This window comes from Colletotrichum higginsianum, assembly GCF_001672515.1.
Source record: "Colletotrichum higginsianum IMI 349063 chromosome 7 map unlocalized unitig_7, whole genome shotgun sequence".
In the NCBI taxonomy this organism is placed as follows: Eukaryota; Fungi; Ascomycota; class Sordariomycetes; order Glomerellales; family Glomerellaceae; genus Colletotrichum; species Colletotrichum higginsianum.
In genome coordinates this window covers 525,175-540,757 of record NW_017263917.1, presented here as the reverse complement: position 1 = coordinate 540,757, position 15,583 = coordinate 525,175, and the positions used below count along the sequence as shown (strand labels likewise).

The window sequence follows — 15,583 nt, the reverse complement described above, 5'->3', positions numbered from 1 at the left end:
CCAATCGCCATCATCAGCCGAGGTACTCTGCGACGCGGGCAGCTCGTCACTGGCAGGAGAAGGAGTGTGCTCCTTGTCTGCGGCATCCGTCGCTGGAGTCTGTTGAGCGGAGCTTGGGGCCCTGTTTGATGCCATGGAACTCTTTGCATCCTTGTCTTTAGCTGAAGCTTGCTGGGCTGCGGAGCCCTTCCCCTTGCCCTTGTAGCTCTCGGCAACACTGCCAGTGGACTGGTTGTCCTCTTCGTTGACGGGCGAGTTGCCAGACGTGAGGGTGCGCGATGTTCCTGACGAAGTTTGGGATACGTTGCGATGATGGCCGAAAGGCTTCAACGGAACCGGTGCGAGCTCAACCTTCTTGGGGCGAGCCACAGTCGGACGGGTAGGAGGAGAAACAAACTCCTTGGCCTGGGGGTTAAGCAAAGTGTTGGGTTTTGAAGTTGCCTCCGCGCCTCCTGCAGAATTCTTAGGTAAAAGTTTCGGCATAGCCTCTCCCGCCTCGGCCAACGGAGGGGTTGCAGGAGTCGGTTGCATCACAGGCGACCCATCGCTAGAGCGATTTTCCTGGCCTGTGATAGAACTGAAAAGCGCGGTGCTCGTAGCAGAAGGAAGTCCATTATCCAAAGTTCGAGGTGCATCAAGTCCTTCAGTATCTACTGCGCCTTCGGAAGCGGATGGGCCAGCGAGTTGCAACTGGGCAGGTTGCTTCTTCCGAGTCTTGGGCATTCGCAACGATCCGCCAGCATTCGCCCGGAAAGTTTTGGTGGCAGTCTCTGGAACATCAGACTTCTCGGTTGACTGCTGTGGCTCATTGCACTCTGTCCTGGCGATCTGTTCGCCCTTTGCGGTGTTGTTCGGAACTTCCGACTCGGGCTTCTCCGTTGTTCCAGCGACAAATGGCTCCGCGTCTTGCTGGACAACATTCGTAGGGATTTCGATGGCAGTTTGGTTCGCACTGCCTGGTTTGGCACCCATCCCTCCAACTATCCGCTTTGCCTTGGCCATGACTTCTCTGAGGGTTGCAGGCTCATTATCCTCTACTATCTCGGTGGTGAGTGGCATCGAGGCTTCTGGGTCTTGTTGGTCTGCGCTGTTGATGGCGCCGTCGTTTACAGTCTGCTGTACATTGCTTGCCTCACCTTGGTCCGCGGAAGCGGTCTTCTTCTTCTTCTTGGACTTCTTGTTCTTCTTCTTGGTGGAGCTCTCGACAGCAACAGTCGTGCCAACAGCCTCCTGGTCCCGACTCAAATCGATCAAACTGTCAAGCTCGTGGCCGGCGCGCGTGAGCTCGTTTGCTTGCTCAACGGGGTGCTCTTCTATACTCGAGCTATCGACAGCCGATTGGGGCTCCTTTGCGGCAACGTTGAGCACTCGCGCGTCGAAAACCTCGATGCTGTGGTCATCTTTCTGCGAGAAAACCTTTCTGTACTTGCCCTTGTCGGGGGGAGGGCTCTCCGATTGAGACGGATCACTCTTCTCGGCGGTGGACTTTGCGCCAGGAGCCTGGTCGCTAGGCGTTTGCAACTTTTTCTTCTGTCCATACGAGGGTGAAACCTCGCAGTCAGTGGCGGTTGATGTACAAGGAACCATCTTGACTGGCTTCACAGATGCTTCGCTGCCCTTAGGAGTGAAAGCCATCGTGTTTGTAGGCGTGGTGTTCTCGTCGGATGCGGATACATGTGTGCTCGTGTTAGCCTTGGGTTTCTGCGGCGTGGTCGGCAAATTGACCACAATGGCTTTGTTGACGCTCTTGCCCGAACTGCTCACGGGAGCACGAGGGCTGGAAGACTGGTTTGTCTGCTCTATATCTGGGATAATGTCTTCAGAAGGTGGCTTGGACTGAGACTCGGCTTCGGCAGAAGTTTGAGGCACCGCTGCGGAAGCGCGCTTGGTCCACAAGTTTCCAATCGTTTTGGCTTCTCCGATCAGCCCAGCTACCTTTCGCGGGTCCTTCTCGGGCAGCGGAGTTGATGAGCCATGGCTCGTCGCAACGTTGGCCTGCGACGGCTGACGCGAAGGCTTCATGTACTGCTCCAAGGACACCTGTGCCCTCGAGTCGCGGCGGTTATGCGGAAGCTGGGTCTGTCCAAAGCCGCTCGACTGACCTTTCCACGCTGGCTGATATGAACCAGTTTGGTTTGTCGAGCCGATCTGCTCGTTGTCGCGCCTGTGGTCTTCAAGCATGTCTTCGCCATACTTTGTATGGTGCATCGCGCCAGTCCTGATCATGGAATCCACCACGTTGCTCTTGAAGTCATCCATGGCCGAGATCTCTCTTACCCTTGAGCCATCCTTGAATCTATACGACAAGTTGGAATTAGCAACATTGGAAATGGAGGGAAAAGAAAAGACACATACCTGACAAAGAAGCAAGCGAAGTCTGCGGTATGCTCCGCTAGTGGTAACTGGGAGACATGTTCAACCTCTCCCCACTGGGACATGATCTCATGGATCTTGCTCAGGAGGACGCCCGAAGCCATTCGCAGGATTGGTTTCAGCTGAACATACACAGAGCGTTCGCGTTCCTCACACTTGTTACAAGAACAAGGCGTGTAAAAATACTTGTGGGCAGTCTTGGGATGTTGGTTTGTGCAGTAGTAGTCTGCTTTGGTCGATACCCTGGAGTATGAGCGAGGTCTGTTGTCCTTGGTTGGAGATCGGCGGAACACTGGGCCGTGGATTGAGTCATCAGCGTGCGGGATCTTCTCCCAGCCTTTGGGTTCGCCTTGAGGCTGTGACTGACCGCTGCCTATCGCTTTCGATGCACTTGGGGTCTGCAGCTGCTCTTGCGGCGCATTTTGACCAGTTTCGGAGCGTGCAGGGCCCAAGAGCGAGCCCTGCCTAACTCCTTGATCGAACGAAGAACTGGCAGTTGCATTCCGCTTCCCGTTAGGCCTGTAGGAAGAGTTGACATCCAAAGCCGCTCTTTGGTAAGCTGCAGACTGCACACGTGTGCCACCCGTCGCGGACATGGAGCTCTGAACTGGCGCGTTGCCTCCATCATTCAAGACGGAATTTCCTGTAGGTTTCTTCGGAGTCAGCTTAACCGGTTGCTGGGGACGTTGCTGATGACGTTCGGGCGCAGGCAGGACAAGAGGCGCGGATGGTCCAACAGGGCCATAGTAGGGCTGCGTCTCGCCGTTGGAACCCGTCGTGAACGGCATGTTGAAGGGAAGGCCGTACGGCCCCATCGGGGGAGCGTAGGCACCAGGTCCCATAGCAGCCACAGTGGCTATCTGAGGTACAGGGGCTCTCCCAGGTAGCAAGGATGGGGGGGGCAGGGCTGGAGTCGCGCTTGTAGGAGCTGCAGGGGCTAGATTTATGTTTGTCGGGACGGAGGCCGAAGTGTTTTGCTGGCTGTTTGTGAAGCTCTCTCTGGAATGACCGGGAGAGCTTATGTCCATGGCAGAGCCGCGGTCCTGCGGACCAGCTCGGGGTTTGATGTTCGTTCCACTGACCACTATGGGCTTCGATACAGCGGTGTTCGTTTCGGCCGACGTTTGGGCGACAGCAGTGGCCCCGCCAACTCCAGCTAAAGTTGGCTGTGACGACGGAGAATCAGTGCTACCGACGGCGATGGTCGGCGGGCACAGCGCGGGGGGGATGCCGCTCGGGGTGTCGTGAACGGGCTGGCCGGCTATCTTCTCCTTAGAAGAATTCCACAAAGCGTACAGGGAGTGAGGGGTTCGACTTACCAAGCCAGCAATGCAGAGTGTTGCTGTGCCAGTTATGTTCCAAGCTGTTGGCCGGGTAGGCACTCGGTCGAGTCAAGCCATTGCTTGACAACTGGTTTTGGCGATGGCACAGGGCATATCGAATGAGCATGATGTCGATAGAGGGCAGCTTCTTGAGCTCATCCCAGACTCTTCGAGTGATCAGACCAAGAATGTCGCCGCTCCAGCAGTGAAATGTCCTGAGCTTGATCTGGTTCTCGGTCTTGGCAATCCATTCATCAGCCCAAATGCCAACTTCAACCGCGGTCGACCTGATGTTGTCGTGAGATATGTTCTCATTCTCGTTGTAGAGTTGGTGCATGAGGTTCCACAGGTTCAGCGCGCCATGGAAGTAGATGTCGAAGGTGTCAAAGTAGTCGTACAGATCCTCCCAGCACGTGGGCTCTTTCAAGGACTTCAGCGATCTCCAATGCTTCTTGCGGATAGAATTGGCTCTTCCCTGGATATCTTCGGCGCTCCACAAATCGAGTTCGCGAGAACCGACAAAATGGTTCATGTTGAGGCCACGGGTAGGTACTTCGCCGTTGTTGGTGCTGAAGATTGCCTTGGTGTCTTTGCGACTGTAAAAGGCATTCGGAAGGTGGTCCTCCACGTAGCGCCTTGGAGTTTCACCGTCCCTAGCAGGAACCATTTTGTAGCCGCCGGGGATGCCATTGGGATAATGGTAAACGAAGCTCGGGGGCTGGTTCCGGCCATTTGCTGGCAGAGCGCTTGGGTTCGCACCTTGCGCGTCGCGATCGTTGCTTCCCACGGCGAGACCGCGACCCTGGAGAGGGGCCTGGCCACCAGTAAAAGACGAAGCCATGTTCCAGGATTGCAGTATCCAACGTCGTCTGTTCAGGCAGTGGGATGAACACTTGAGTTGAAGGGGTATGGGGATTATGGCTGATGGGAAGTTGATGATAATGAGGGATGATGGGACGAGGAGTGAGGAGGTAGGGATGGGTTTTCTGAGTGAGAAGATGTGAAGTTGTGACGAAAAGGTGGAAGGAGGAGGGATGAAGAGAGGATGTGACGAAGAATTAGAAAGGTGAAGGGCAGGAGGAAGACCAAGGGGGTGGGTGAAGTAAAGGCAGGAGAGAGGAAGGTGCCTGCTGGTCGGTCTGAGGAAGGAGCCAAAGGAAGGTGCACCTGCCTTGGGAAGAAAACTAATGAGCATGGAGTCAGTCCGCAGTATTCACTCTGGTACTTGCGGGGATGAGGGAATGAACTACAGAGGCAGATGCATCACTGATGGTAGCAGATGTATGACACCTGAATTAGCTGTAGAGCAGCAGTGGCAGCAGTGATGACGAAGTCCCTAATGTATTTGGGTATGATGTAAAACTCAGGTGCAGCCATCCTAGAGACTGAATATCTGCTCTAAGGACTGAATCTCCATGGCCTCTGGAGGCTATGATGATGTGTTATGGAATGGAAAGCTCTGGCTTTGGGGAGATTCATCCGCGATCTTCCCCCCAAAGCCAAACTCAGGAGCCGCCAAAGAGAGACCTTCAGCTAGTACAGTTTAATTTATAAGCTGACTTGCTACACCACAAAAGAACACAGTATAACCCAAGATTGCATCAGCCAAACCAGGCGAGACAAAGCTTGCCTATAGTAGTTGGTTCACTCCGAAGAATCCTTAATCACATGCGATGCCATTGCTGGCCTAGGTTGAGTCCGGGTTGCCATTGCCCCAAATGGGTCTGGGTTCCAGACTGTCTTGTGTGAAACAACACAAGATGCAAATACTGGCAGGTCAGAGAAGGGATATATTCGTCATTCAAGCAGTGGACCACCAGCAAAGGCAGGCTGCAGGTATCTAGTCATACAAAGGTGGTAAAGAGGCCGCCATCAAGCGTGATCAAAGACTGAGTTCCATTCAGCTCTTTTCGCTGTTCAAAGCGTTGAGCATCTTGAGGATCTCGGATTCGCTATCGCCAACAACAGCCTTGCCATTGTTCCAGTCCACAGTCTGTATGTCTGAGTCAGCTTTGCTACACCACGGCAGAGGACATCTCTATCCTTCTGCCACCTCGCAGTATCTTGCTGCTTTTCAAAAACGTGAAACACTGTTGTTTGTAACCATGTCCTGTTTTGGGAGAGATATCGACAAGATACTAGGAAGGGGGAGAAGTATAGAGGGGCCCACAGAGAAACGGGGAGGCAGGCTCCATCTGGGAAGAGCCAAACGCCTAGGAGATACGCACCACGGGTCTCTGGAAGGACTCAGAGTTCTGCTGGAACTTCCTCAGGGCCTCCTGTTCGGTCGACGCGCCCTTCACAATGGACGAGATTCTGTTCTTTCCAACATACTCCAGGATGGTCTTGACCTGGTCCGCGGTCGGCGGCTCTTCGGTAATGTTGAGCTCAAACTCGGCGCGCGACTTCTGAGGGTTCGTCTGGACACTATGGTCGCTGGCCTGGTCTTCGGTCGCACCAGCGGTCGCGTTGGCCGACACCTGCTTGAGGATGTTGGCGGCTCTCACGGAGGCGGGAGAGCCCGCCTTGTGGAAGAGGGTAACAATGTCGAGGGTCTTGTGCTGCAGCAGGCATCAGTTATCAATCACGGATAGCCAATTGCGGGTGGGAAGCCTTACGAAGCGGAACATTGTGGCGGGTCGTTTGCGTTTGGGCGAACGTGTTAGTGGTGTGGTTTGTTGGGGGTGAGCTGTACTTCGTGAATCGTGCAGGCAGGTGTGATGCGATGAAGTCGGTAGTGGAGCTTGGAGCTCTCAAGAAATTTACGTCATCTTTGCCGGGCCGCTTAGTTTAGACGCCAATGCCGGCAAAGGCGGGGCCGGCCGCGCTTGACCCCTGACGGTGCGCCGCGGGCGCATCTTGAACCAGCCAAGGGCCGTGAGACCTGAGCATGGAGCCTCCTTCACCTTTTGGCAGTCCCTCCCGTCATTTAGATGGGTCTTGAACAACACGTCTGAGCCGCCTGACTTCATTGCACTCATCGTGGCAAAGGGCGTTTGTAAGGGTCCAGTTTGATCATGATGCGTCGGTTGTACCCACCGAACTTGACCCTTTACTGGATGTTAGAGTGAGTCGTTCAAGGCCTTGGCCTGGTGCCTCGTTTTCGCTATCAGAGGAGCAGCAAAGGGGTAGATCGGTTCGTCAGGGTGTCAGCCATTCGCGATAGAAATCCTTCGCCCAACGCCTCGGATCGCTATTTAGTCACTAAAGGATTGAATGCTAGGAACAGAGCAAAAATCCCATTCGTTGTTGGGTGGTTCTGCAGGGGTCATCATGTTCGAGACACGCGACGGTCGGCGCGGGCTGCGAACCGACGCCGCCCAGCTTCCTCAACACCCAAGATAGGGCTGAACATTGGCATCGAGATGCAACCAAAAGATTCGGCCACCTCCCTTCAGCCTCTCCCGCGCAAGTACAATCGCCGATGGACCATGTGGTTTTGGGCAGATCTGTCAAGGCTTTTTTTTTTGCGGAGAAATGATCATTACATGACGTAGGAGGGGGTTTTGCACCCGTCTGAGCTGAGAATCGGCGCTGAAGACGTCATGACGTAGATGCAGTGAAGTAACTGGTGGGGTTGGCACTGCTCGGCCGGTGCAGGACGTCTCTTTCTCATCTCTTATAGAAAGCCAGTCTGCTAAACACAGTTATTGGCCTTTGTTCTTCACTCAATCAAACATTCTTCGGTATCTCATTAATTCAAAAGACCAATCTACCTACCAACTCCACATCTTTAAAAAACTACACCACCTCATCACCACCATACAAACCGTCATCATGTCCGGAAACTCCAGTGTTGGCACTAGCGGCGTCTACGAGGCTGGCGACCAGCGCAATGTCAAGAACTCCGAGCTTGACACCGGTGACCGCTTCCATGAGGGCAAGGAGCACTCCCACCTTGCCAACGACTCCAGTAGGCTTCCCTCTTGGCGCCTATTGCCAGGTCAAATTACTGACTACCATCCAGAGGATGAGAGATCGATCGCAAACAGACTCGCTGCCGAGGAGAAGAAGCACCGCCAGGGTGAGGAGGAGGACGATGTTGAGACTCGTCAGTCCAAGAAGGACTCCACATTGCCCGTAAGTTATACCATACTCAAATGGCTTCGAGTATTGCTAACCTCCACCAGGCGAAGATGCACGGCAACGAACCCTCTAAGGGCGCCAAGATTGATCAGGAGCTCCAAGAGGAAGATGAGCTCCGTCTGAAGCAGAAGACTGGCAAATAAATGGGTATTGCGGGTGGTTTGATTTTCGGGTCGGCGTTGGCTGGGAAGCATGCAAAGACGCGGCTGATAGCATGAATATCACGACTTTCGATACAAAAACAGATGGCAAAAGTTAGCTTTGCACGGTTTACACAACGGTTGAACCATCTCATGAATGTGACTTCAAATTTTGATAATTCAATTGCGGACGTTCTCGTTCGCTCCGACTCGCACTAGCATTCCGAGGGTACGGCAGTCGTCAGCCAGTCAATCATTTGCGCCGCTAAACCTAACAAAAATTCTAGTTCTTTCACTTGTAGGACAAGTTTCAGTCTCTTGGACGTATCAACCGATACAAAAACAATTGCAGCGAAAAGCCAGGCACCGAAGAGTCACAGGAGACGCAGCAATGCAAAGGTATGATTCGCACGAGAAATGAGATGTTTATTGGCATGATACTAACTATACGAATACCTGGATGCGTAGTCAGCAACGTGCATCTTGATTGATATCAAAACAAGAAAGGTGATGTCAATTGGAGGTCAGAATATGTAAGAAATTGAATATCATATATTCAAACGATATAGCCGCTCCGGCGAAAGAGGGCCACCGAGTGAAATCAATCGCAAATTGTTTTCATCATTCCAAAGAGAGACGAACCGGGTGAAATGAGAATTCGAACGTACCTTGTGCTGTTGAGACTACAGCTTCGTCGGGGAGGGCATATTTTGCACCTGGAAGCTGGTAAAGAAGAGAGGGTAAACAGAAGGAGGGAGGCGCGTCAAGCCGAACCTTTATTCTGATTGAAAAAAAGTTCTGTCGTTGGTGGGGCACCCGCAATGCACCAGGAGCAAACCAAGAGGTGGGCGACGACCATTGTCTGCCCCACTAGGCCATTTCCGGCTAGATGAAATCGGCCCCGGCAAATCGCTTTCTCCGACACAAAAAAACGGTCTTGCCCTAAGGTTCTCAAGCTTGTGCGTCTGGAAATCGACGCAACTCGACAAAAAACCGGCGTGCCGAAACGTGACTTTGAACTCCATCACCACTAACCAGCAGCAAATCTTCGACGTCTGGTAAGTCGACGCGCCCCTCCACAACCAAACAAAAACACCACTCCGAGTCCGCATCACCGATCTCTAACCTCGCGATCCAACTTCCAGACCGACCAGCAAAATGGGTGACGCTACCATCGAGGGTTCTAAGTGGCGACTGGTCGAGGTCGGCCGTGTCGTCCTTCTCCAGGGCAACAGCCCCTACGCCGGCCGCCTTGCGACTATCGTCGAGATCATCGACCACAAGCGCGTACGTTACGACAGCTCCTTCTGCACCTCTTGCTCCCAACCCCGATACGATTCGTTTTCTTGAAGAGTGCGCGCGTGCACATGCATATTTGGAACGGAAGGAACAGCAAAGTCTAACATGAAGTTCGAATTCTAGGCTCTGGTCGACGGCCCCTCCTCAGACGCTCAGCTCGCCGTCCCCCGCCAGCCCATCTCCCTCTCCAACGTCCTCCTCTCCTCCCTCAAGGTCGAGGGCCTTCCCCGCGGCGCCCGCACCGGCACCGTCAAGAAGTTCTGGGCCAAGTCCGAGATCGACGCCAAGTGGAAGGAGACCAACTGGTTCAAGCGCAGCACCCAGATCGAGCGGAGAAAGAACCTCACCGACTTCGACCGCTTCAAGGTCCTCCGCCTCAAGAAGCAGCGCCGTTTCGAGCAGCGCAAGGAGCTGGTCAAGGTCAAGGCCGCGGCGTAATGGACTTGCGATTGGGACGTCTATGGGGTTGACTTTGAAGACTACGGGGCTGGTTTAGAGCGTGACAGCATGGGAATCCGGTTTGGTCTGCATCACCGCAGCATTGGGTTGCTGCACATCTCTTTTGCTCCGTAACTGGAAGGGCTGTATGTCACATTCATCATCAACCATATGATGACCGGCGTCAAATACGGAAATTCAGAGACAAAAAATGAATTCATGGCACAATCAGAAAAATAGATTGGTTGGCTCGTGACGGGGACACGGAGTAAAGATTTTTTTCGTTTTTCCTTTTGAGACTCTGTAATTCTGATGATCTTGAGACTTTTGGACGTGCATGCTTGCTTGCATTCGCCATCGAAACCCTACCACGAAGTCAGCGAGTGTGCTACTCCGCCCAGTCCAGAAGTCACTCCAGGACAATGTCAGGCTCTCTCTCAGCCTTGTAGAAACAATGGGCAGAATGTCATCCCGCCCTTTCGACCTTGCGCGTCTGCACTCTGGGGATCTGAAATGGGGACCGACTGTCCAACTGTCTGCTTACCTAATACACCCCAGTCGGCGGAGGTGCTCCTGTCTGCAGTCAGTGTTCTGCAAACCCTATCAATTTTCTACGATCCCTCCTTCAAACCACAAGCCACCAAATATTCCCCCACGTTGAGTCGAGATTCCCTCGTTCTAAACTTTGGTAAGTAACGCTGTCCCCCTGCCGGAATTTTTGACGCAATCGCCCGAACGACGAAGTCGCGCCTGTTGCAAGGATTTTTGTGCGAAAAGTTGGCAATTCCCTATTTTTTCCCACAGACACACCAAAGCCGAAGCTCGCCAAATCAGCGCCTTTGCGCGATCCTAGCTCCCACCACATTACCACCACCCAAAAAAAAGGACCCCGCAGCTAACAATTTTCCGCGGTTCACAGTCAACAAAATGGCCAACCCCCGCGTTGAAGAGCTTCCCGATGACGAGACCAAGAAGGTCACCGTCGAGGAGCACGAGGACGAGAGCTCCGACTCCGAGATCGAGGGCGAGGAGGCTGAGGGCCTTCCCTCCGGCTCCACCGCTGTCATCCACTCCCGCAACGAGAAGAAGGCTCGCAAGGCCCTCGAGAAGCTGCACCTGACGAGAGTGCAGGGCATCACCCGCGTCACTCTCCGCCGCCCCAAGAACGTGAGTGCATTAAAAGGGGAGGAGCAGTGCTTTTTGGTGGTGGCACGGCGCGATGCGGGGGTTCAACAAGGCTGACCCACGTTTTCTCAGATCCTCTTCGTCATCAACAGCCCCGAGGTCTACAAGTCTCCTAACAGCAACACCTACATGTAAGTTGAATGATGTGAAGGTCTGCAGGAGATGTCCGGAAGCTGATACTGCGCGTCCTAGCGTCTTCGGCGAGGCCAAGATCGAGGACCTCAACGCCACTGCCCAGCAGGCTGCCGCCCAGCAGCTCGCCGCTGCCGGTGGTGAGCATGACCACGCCGGCCACAGCCACGCTGAGCCCAGCAAGGCCGCCGACGCCGAGACCAAGAAGGACGAGGAGGAGGACGACGGCGAGGAGGTCGACGCCGAGGGCATCGAGGACAAGGACATCGAGCTGGTCATGACCCAGGCCAACGTCAGCCGGAAGAAGGCCATCAAGGCCCTGAAGGAGAACGACAACGACATCGTCAACTCGATTATGGCACTGAGTATTTAGCGACGGCTGCGGCCAAAGATAGTTTCTCAAATCTCGACAACGGCAAAAATGACGGAATGGGTTGGCATGTACAATTCCCAGGGAGTTGACTCCGAAAAGTCTCTTTCGCAATAAGAGGTCATGATAATCGGAGTTTCTCGTGTCTTTCCTGTGAACCCGAAACGATGCGCCAACAATGATCCTCGGCCAATTGATTCTATATTCCGGTGCATCATGAGACTCGCGACTCAGGACATCGAGTACAGCTACCCCTCGATCGCGGATTTTGGCTCAACCCGGGTTCGCAAAGAGCTCTGCCCCACCATCCAAGTTCCAACCGACTCCTCCCGCCCAACCAGTTGCGGCAGCCGTGCGCTAATCACGTGATCATTCATGTGACCCAGATCATCCCGGCTCTTTCTCTGCTCTCCGTTCGGCAAAGTCAATCATCAACCTCACGTCGACGCAACTCCCTCTCCACTCCCCCGAACCCTCAGCATACCCTTCAAAATGGCCACAGTACGTATATCCCATCGAATACCGCTCGTTTCGTCCTTCCGATTGATGCAATCTCCGACGATGGCGCCAATTGGGCAGCGCACCCGTGGTTCCGCTCCCTTGAGGCCGGGCCTGAGCTAATTTATTCTCCTCGCAACAGCGAAGCGCAGCTCTCAAGCTCGACTGGGCCAAGGTCACCACCTCGCTCGGCCTGCGCGGCCAGACCGCCGCCTCCCTCCAGGCCTTCAAGCAGCGCAACGAGATCGCCCGCCGCCGCGTCCAGCAGCTCTCGGAGCTCCCCACGACCGTCGACTTCGCCCACTACCGCTCCGTCCTCAAGAACCAGGCCGTCGTCGACGAGATCGAGAAGCGCTTCACCGCCTTCAAGCCCGCCACCTACGACGTCAGCCGCCAGATTAAGGCCATTGAGGCCTTCGAGGTCGAGGCCGTCAAGAACGCCGAGGCCACCAAGCAGAAGGTCGACCTCGAGCTCAAGGACCTTGAGAAGACCCTGACCAACATCGAGTCCGCTCGCCCCTTCGAGGACCTCACTGTCGTACGTTTCGACCGCCGAGACGGAGACTGCGTGTGTGAATATGCTGACGATGGACGCAGGACGACGTCGCCGCCGCCGAGCCCTCGATCGACGAGAAGACCTCCCAGCTCGTTTCCAAGGGCCGCTGGTCCGTTCCGGGATACAAGGTACGGTCCATCTGTGTTGCGGATGATGCGCTTCGGCATGCTGACACCCTCTGCAGGAGAAGTTCGGCGATCTCTCGGTGCTATAGACGCGTTCGCTCTTCGATTCCCTTTGTGTACTCTAGCATTGTAGATAGGCGATCGGTCCGCGGGGAGGGAATCAACCCACTGGACACTAATATCGACCTTTTGTACCAAGCATGTTCTGACATCCTTTGAGGGTCATTTCGAGGTGTCCCACGGACTCGGTGACGCATGTTTGGCTGCCGTAGCTGTTCGGATGAATTTTTCCGTTCGGAGTTTACGACCTCGGCGGTAACCGCCGGCGCCTAGTACCCGAGCGAAACGAGTTTCTCGTCACCAAGACAGCAACTCAGCCCAGCTTCCTCTATCGACCCAGCATTTGAATGGCCGGCAGGCATAATTCGACTTTCGTCACAATGCGTCGCCTGGGGTTAAGCTTACGTCCACCCGGCATCCCGGCACTACTACCGGATAAACGGGATCTCGCCGCGACATCAACAGCCCGGAATCACCGACTACCCCACTCACGGCATCGGCTCAACAGCCAACTCAAAAACATCTCATCTCCCACCTGGCGACGAAAGTCGGAAAGACATTTGGTATTGTTTCTCATGCGATTGTTTTACCCATATCACTTGATCTGCCAGGCTCACCGCGTTCGGCTGTCATGGACTCGCTAAATCATCTCATCCTCAAAGGGGCCCCCCATCTAGATCCCGCCTGGCTTGTCTATGAAGAAGCGAACCTCAAGGCCCCGAAGAAGACGTACGCCTCGCCGGTCGATCGCCAGCCCGTTTACGCGGGAGAGTGCAGGCAGCTTAACGCCCGCATGCTGGCCCCCGGCGCGCCGTATCATCATCTCTCGCACGTCTCGATGCAGCAACTGGCCGCCCCGTCAAGCCTTGACGGTTTTGCCATTCCGATCCTTCGCTTATTCAACGAAAGCCCCGAGGCGACGCCCAACGACCATGGGATCGTGGTGGTCTACTACCACGGCGGAGGCCTTTGCGTAGGCGAAGCCGACAGCGAAGAGCTCTCCTGCAGACGGATCGTCCACGACTTCCCAGGCGCGTCTGTCTATTCCGTGGGGTACAGGCTCATGCCGGCCTACCCGGCCTCGACGTGCGTATCTGACTCCCTGGACGCCTTCGCCCACGTCCGCTCGCTCCACCCGTTGGCGACGAAGATCATCCTCCTCGGATCCTCGAGCGGCGGCCAGCTCGCCGCCACCGTGTCGCAACACGCGCCGCGGGGCAGCTTCCACGGCGTCGTCCTCCGATGTCCCGTGACCAGCGACGGCGGCAGCGCTCTGGCCTTTGTACCGGAACGTCTCCGGCACGCTTACACCTCCGCATCGCCGGCCTTCGCCACGAGTCTTCTGGGTGTATTTGGGCGCGCCGTACCGAGAGACGGGCTGGAGAGAATGCCGCTCGAGGCCGGGGAGGAGGAACTGCGGGGAATGCCGAGGACGTGGGTTCAGGTGTGTAGCAACGACACGCTGTACTCAGACGGAGTCTGTTATGCGATGGCGTTGAGAGAAGCCGGGATCGAGGTCAGGGTTGAGGTTGTGAGGGGGTGGCCGCACACATTTTGGTTGAAGGCGCCCGGGTTGACGAGGGCAGTCGATGCGGAGGGCGAGATGGTGGAGGGCTTGAGATGGGTTCTCGAGGGTTAAGGGGGAGATTGATAGAGGGCGGTCTGATGTTGGAATGGAATTGAAGTCGAAGTACGTCTGACGATCAGAGGTTCAGGAGGCCGTGGCTTTGGGGTGAAACTTGAGGCTGGATGACCGACAGCTGTGAGGAAATACGAGATGAACGGCCATGGAACGAGGCCGTTCGAGTTTGACTCTGACAAGAGACGAAGGTCTTTAAGGGAGAAGAACTCAGATCGAAGTAACGGCAATATCACATATCACATATACATGTCACTGAGGCGTTTGAGATGAATAAGTGACTCTCCTGGAAAGCGCTGCAAGATTTTGCTAGACTGGACGAGGGATGAGACGTCGTGGTGCTTCTACGATAATGGAGTGGCCGAGATGATTTCCCTTTGATCCACGACACCTAATTCAAAAGAAGCCCAGAGAGAAAAGCAAGATTTGAGATTTGCCTAATACGATCGTCCTGAACCACGATATCAAATCGAGGCGTGTGGACGGACGAATGACAGCATGACCGAAGAACCACTTGTTCATGACCATGCATACTTCAAGCTACATTATAGACTGGCACTGATGGATGTTTGTGGACTTCCTGCTCCCTCCTCTTCTGTTAGGGGAGGAGCCTTTGGTCGTGATTCCTAGATGTTGACATGGCTAGAGAGCTGGTGGTGCGTGTCCAAGGGCCACAAAGCTGACGAAAAGCGTATTGGATCAATGGCCCGGCCTCATCTTGTAGACTATGCCGAGAGACTTCCTTGCGAGGTCCATCTGAACTTGCACCGGACGGTAGAGCAGCAGGAAGCAGGGTGGGACTCTGATCTCGACGGCAATATGCGTGCCGCTTTGTCAAGAGTGACTGGGTTCTAGGTGCTGTGCTCATGGTCGTGGTCGTCAGGAATTACACAAGAGTCCGTTTTTTCCGGGGATACTCAACGAAAGGTCCTTTTTCTTCACTTTAGTCTTGTAGTCTTCCTGGATGAGGAAATAAATCGAATGGGATCTTGTGGTTGCGGTCGAATCTTGTGCCTTCCTGTGTGGTGGCAAGGAGATGGGCCAGATGGACGAAGAGACTGTTTGAGGTAATCAGATATGTCCCCTCTGCTCATCAGGGCATAACAGCCTGCAACGAAAACCTCCTCGAGGGCGTAGGCCGGATCCAAGCTGCGGCACTCCTCTTCGGTCTCATCACGATGGATGTTCGCCTACCTAGCCAGCTTCAAGATATGATGAGAACTTAAGGCGTCTCAATCAACTGTCCTACATTCTCCTGGTTTTGACGCTTGGCCGCGCTAGTGAGTGGATTCAAATCGTGAGAAGGCGTCTCCGGTTCAGTTAGTTGTCGATATGCAGCCTTAGTATCGAATGCTTCACT

The 15,583-nt window shown here is 54.6% G+C and overlaps 7 protein-coding genes across 7 annotated transcripts; 5 read left to right on the top strand and 2 right to left on the bottom strand.

Moving 5' to 3' along the window:
* Nucleotides 1–530: 530 nt before the first annotated feature.
* Nucleotides 531–3,161, bottom strand: CH63R_09874 (Cbr-clec-223 protein; the record flags this gene model as incomplete). Its single annotated transcript, XM_018304848.1, is given in 3 exon segments — nt 531–650; nt 655–2,296; nt 2,356–3,161. Coding segments are annotated over 3 exon segments (2,568 nt in total).
* A 2,434-nt stretch (nt 3,162–5,595) lies between these two features.
* Nucleotides 5,596–6,325, bottom strand: CH63R_09873 (Duf1687 domain containing protein; the record flags this gene model as incomplete). The annotated part of the gene is made up of 3 exons (XM_018304847.1): nt 5,596–5,688; nt 5,924–6,256; nt 6,314–6,325. 3 exons carry the CDS (start codon nt 6,323–6,325, stop codon nt 5,596–5,598), a joined length of 438 nt encoding a protein of 145 aa, XP_018154271.1.
* Nucleotides 6,326–7,472: 1,147 nt separating this feature from the next.
* CH63R_09872 (uncharacterized protein) lies at nt 7,473–7,924 on the top strand (the record flags this gene model as incomplete). The annotated part of the gene is made up of 3 exons (XM_018304846.1): nt 7,473–7,608; nt 7,663–7,775; nt 7,826–7,924. The coding sequence occupies 3 exons, from the start codon at nt 7,473–7,475 to the stop codon at nt 7,922–7,924; spliced, it is 348 nt and encodes a 115-aa protein (XP_018154270.1).
* Nucleotides 7,925–9,079: 1,155 nt separating this feature from the next.
* Nucleotides 9,080–9,658, top strand: CH63R_09871 (Ribosomal protein L14; the record flags this gene model as incomplete). Its single annotated transcript, XM_018304845.1, has 2 exons — nt 9,080–9,208; nt 9,344–9,658. 2 exons carry the CDS (start codon nt 9,080–9,082, stop codon nt 9,656–9,658), a joined length of 444 nt encoding a protein of 147 aa, XP_018154269.1.
* A 312-nt stretch (nt 9,659–9,970) lies between these two features.
* Nucleotides 9,971–11,348, top strand: CH63R_09870 (NAC domain-containing protein; the record flags this gene model as incomplete). The annotated part of the gene is made up of 4 exons (XM_018304844.1): nt 9,971–10,346; nt 10,578–10,825; nt 10,916–10,974; nt 11,036–11,348. The coding sequence occupies 4 exons, from the start codon at nt 9,971–9,973 to the stop codon at nt 11,346–11,348; spliced, it is 996 nt and encodes a 331-aa protein (XP_018154268.1).
* Nucleotides 11,349–11,837: 489 nt separating this feature from the next.
* On the top strand, nt 11,838–12,613 carry CH63R_09869 (ATP synthase subunit D; the record flags this gene model as incomplete). The annotated part of the gene is made up of 4 exons (XM_018304843.1): nt 11,838–11,846; nt 11,986–12,381; nt 12,441–12,527; nt 12,584–12,613. 4 exons carry the CDS (start codon nt 11,838–11,840, stop codon nt 12,611–12,613), a joined length of 522 nt encoding a protein of 173 aa, XP_018154267.1.
* A 602-nt stretch (nt 12,614–13,215) lies between these two features.
* On the top strand, nt 13,216–14,223 carry CH63R_09868 (Lipase; the record flags this gene model as incomplete). The annotated part of the gene is made up of 1 exon (XM_018304842.1): nt 13,216–14,223. The coding sequence occupies one exon, from the start codon at nt 13,216–13,218 to the stop codon at nt 14,221–14,223; it is 1,008 nt and encodes a 335-aa protein (XP_018154266.1).
* Between the last annotated feature and the right edge of the window lie 1,360 nt (nt 14,224–15,583).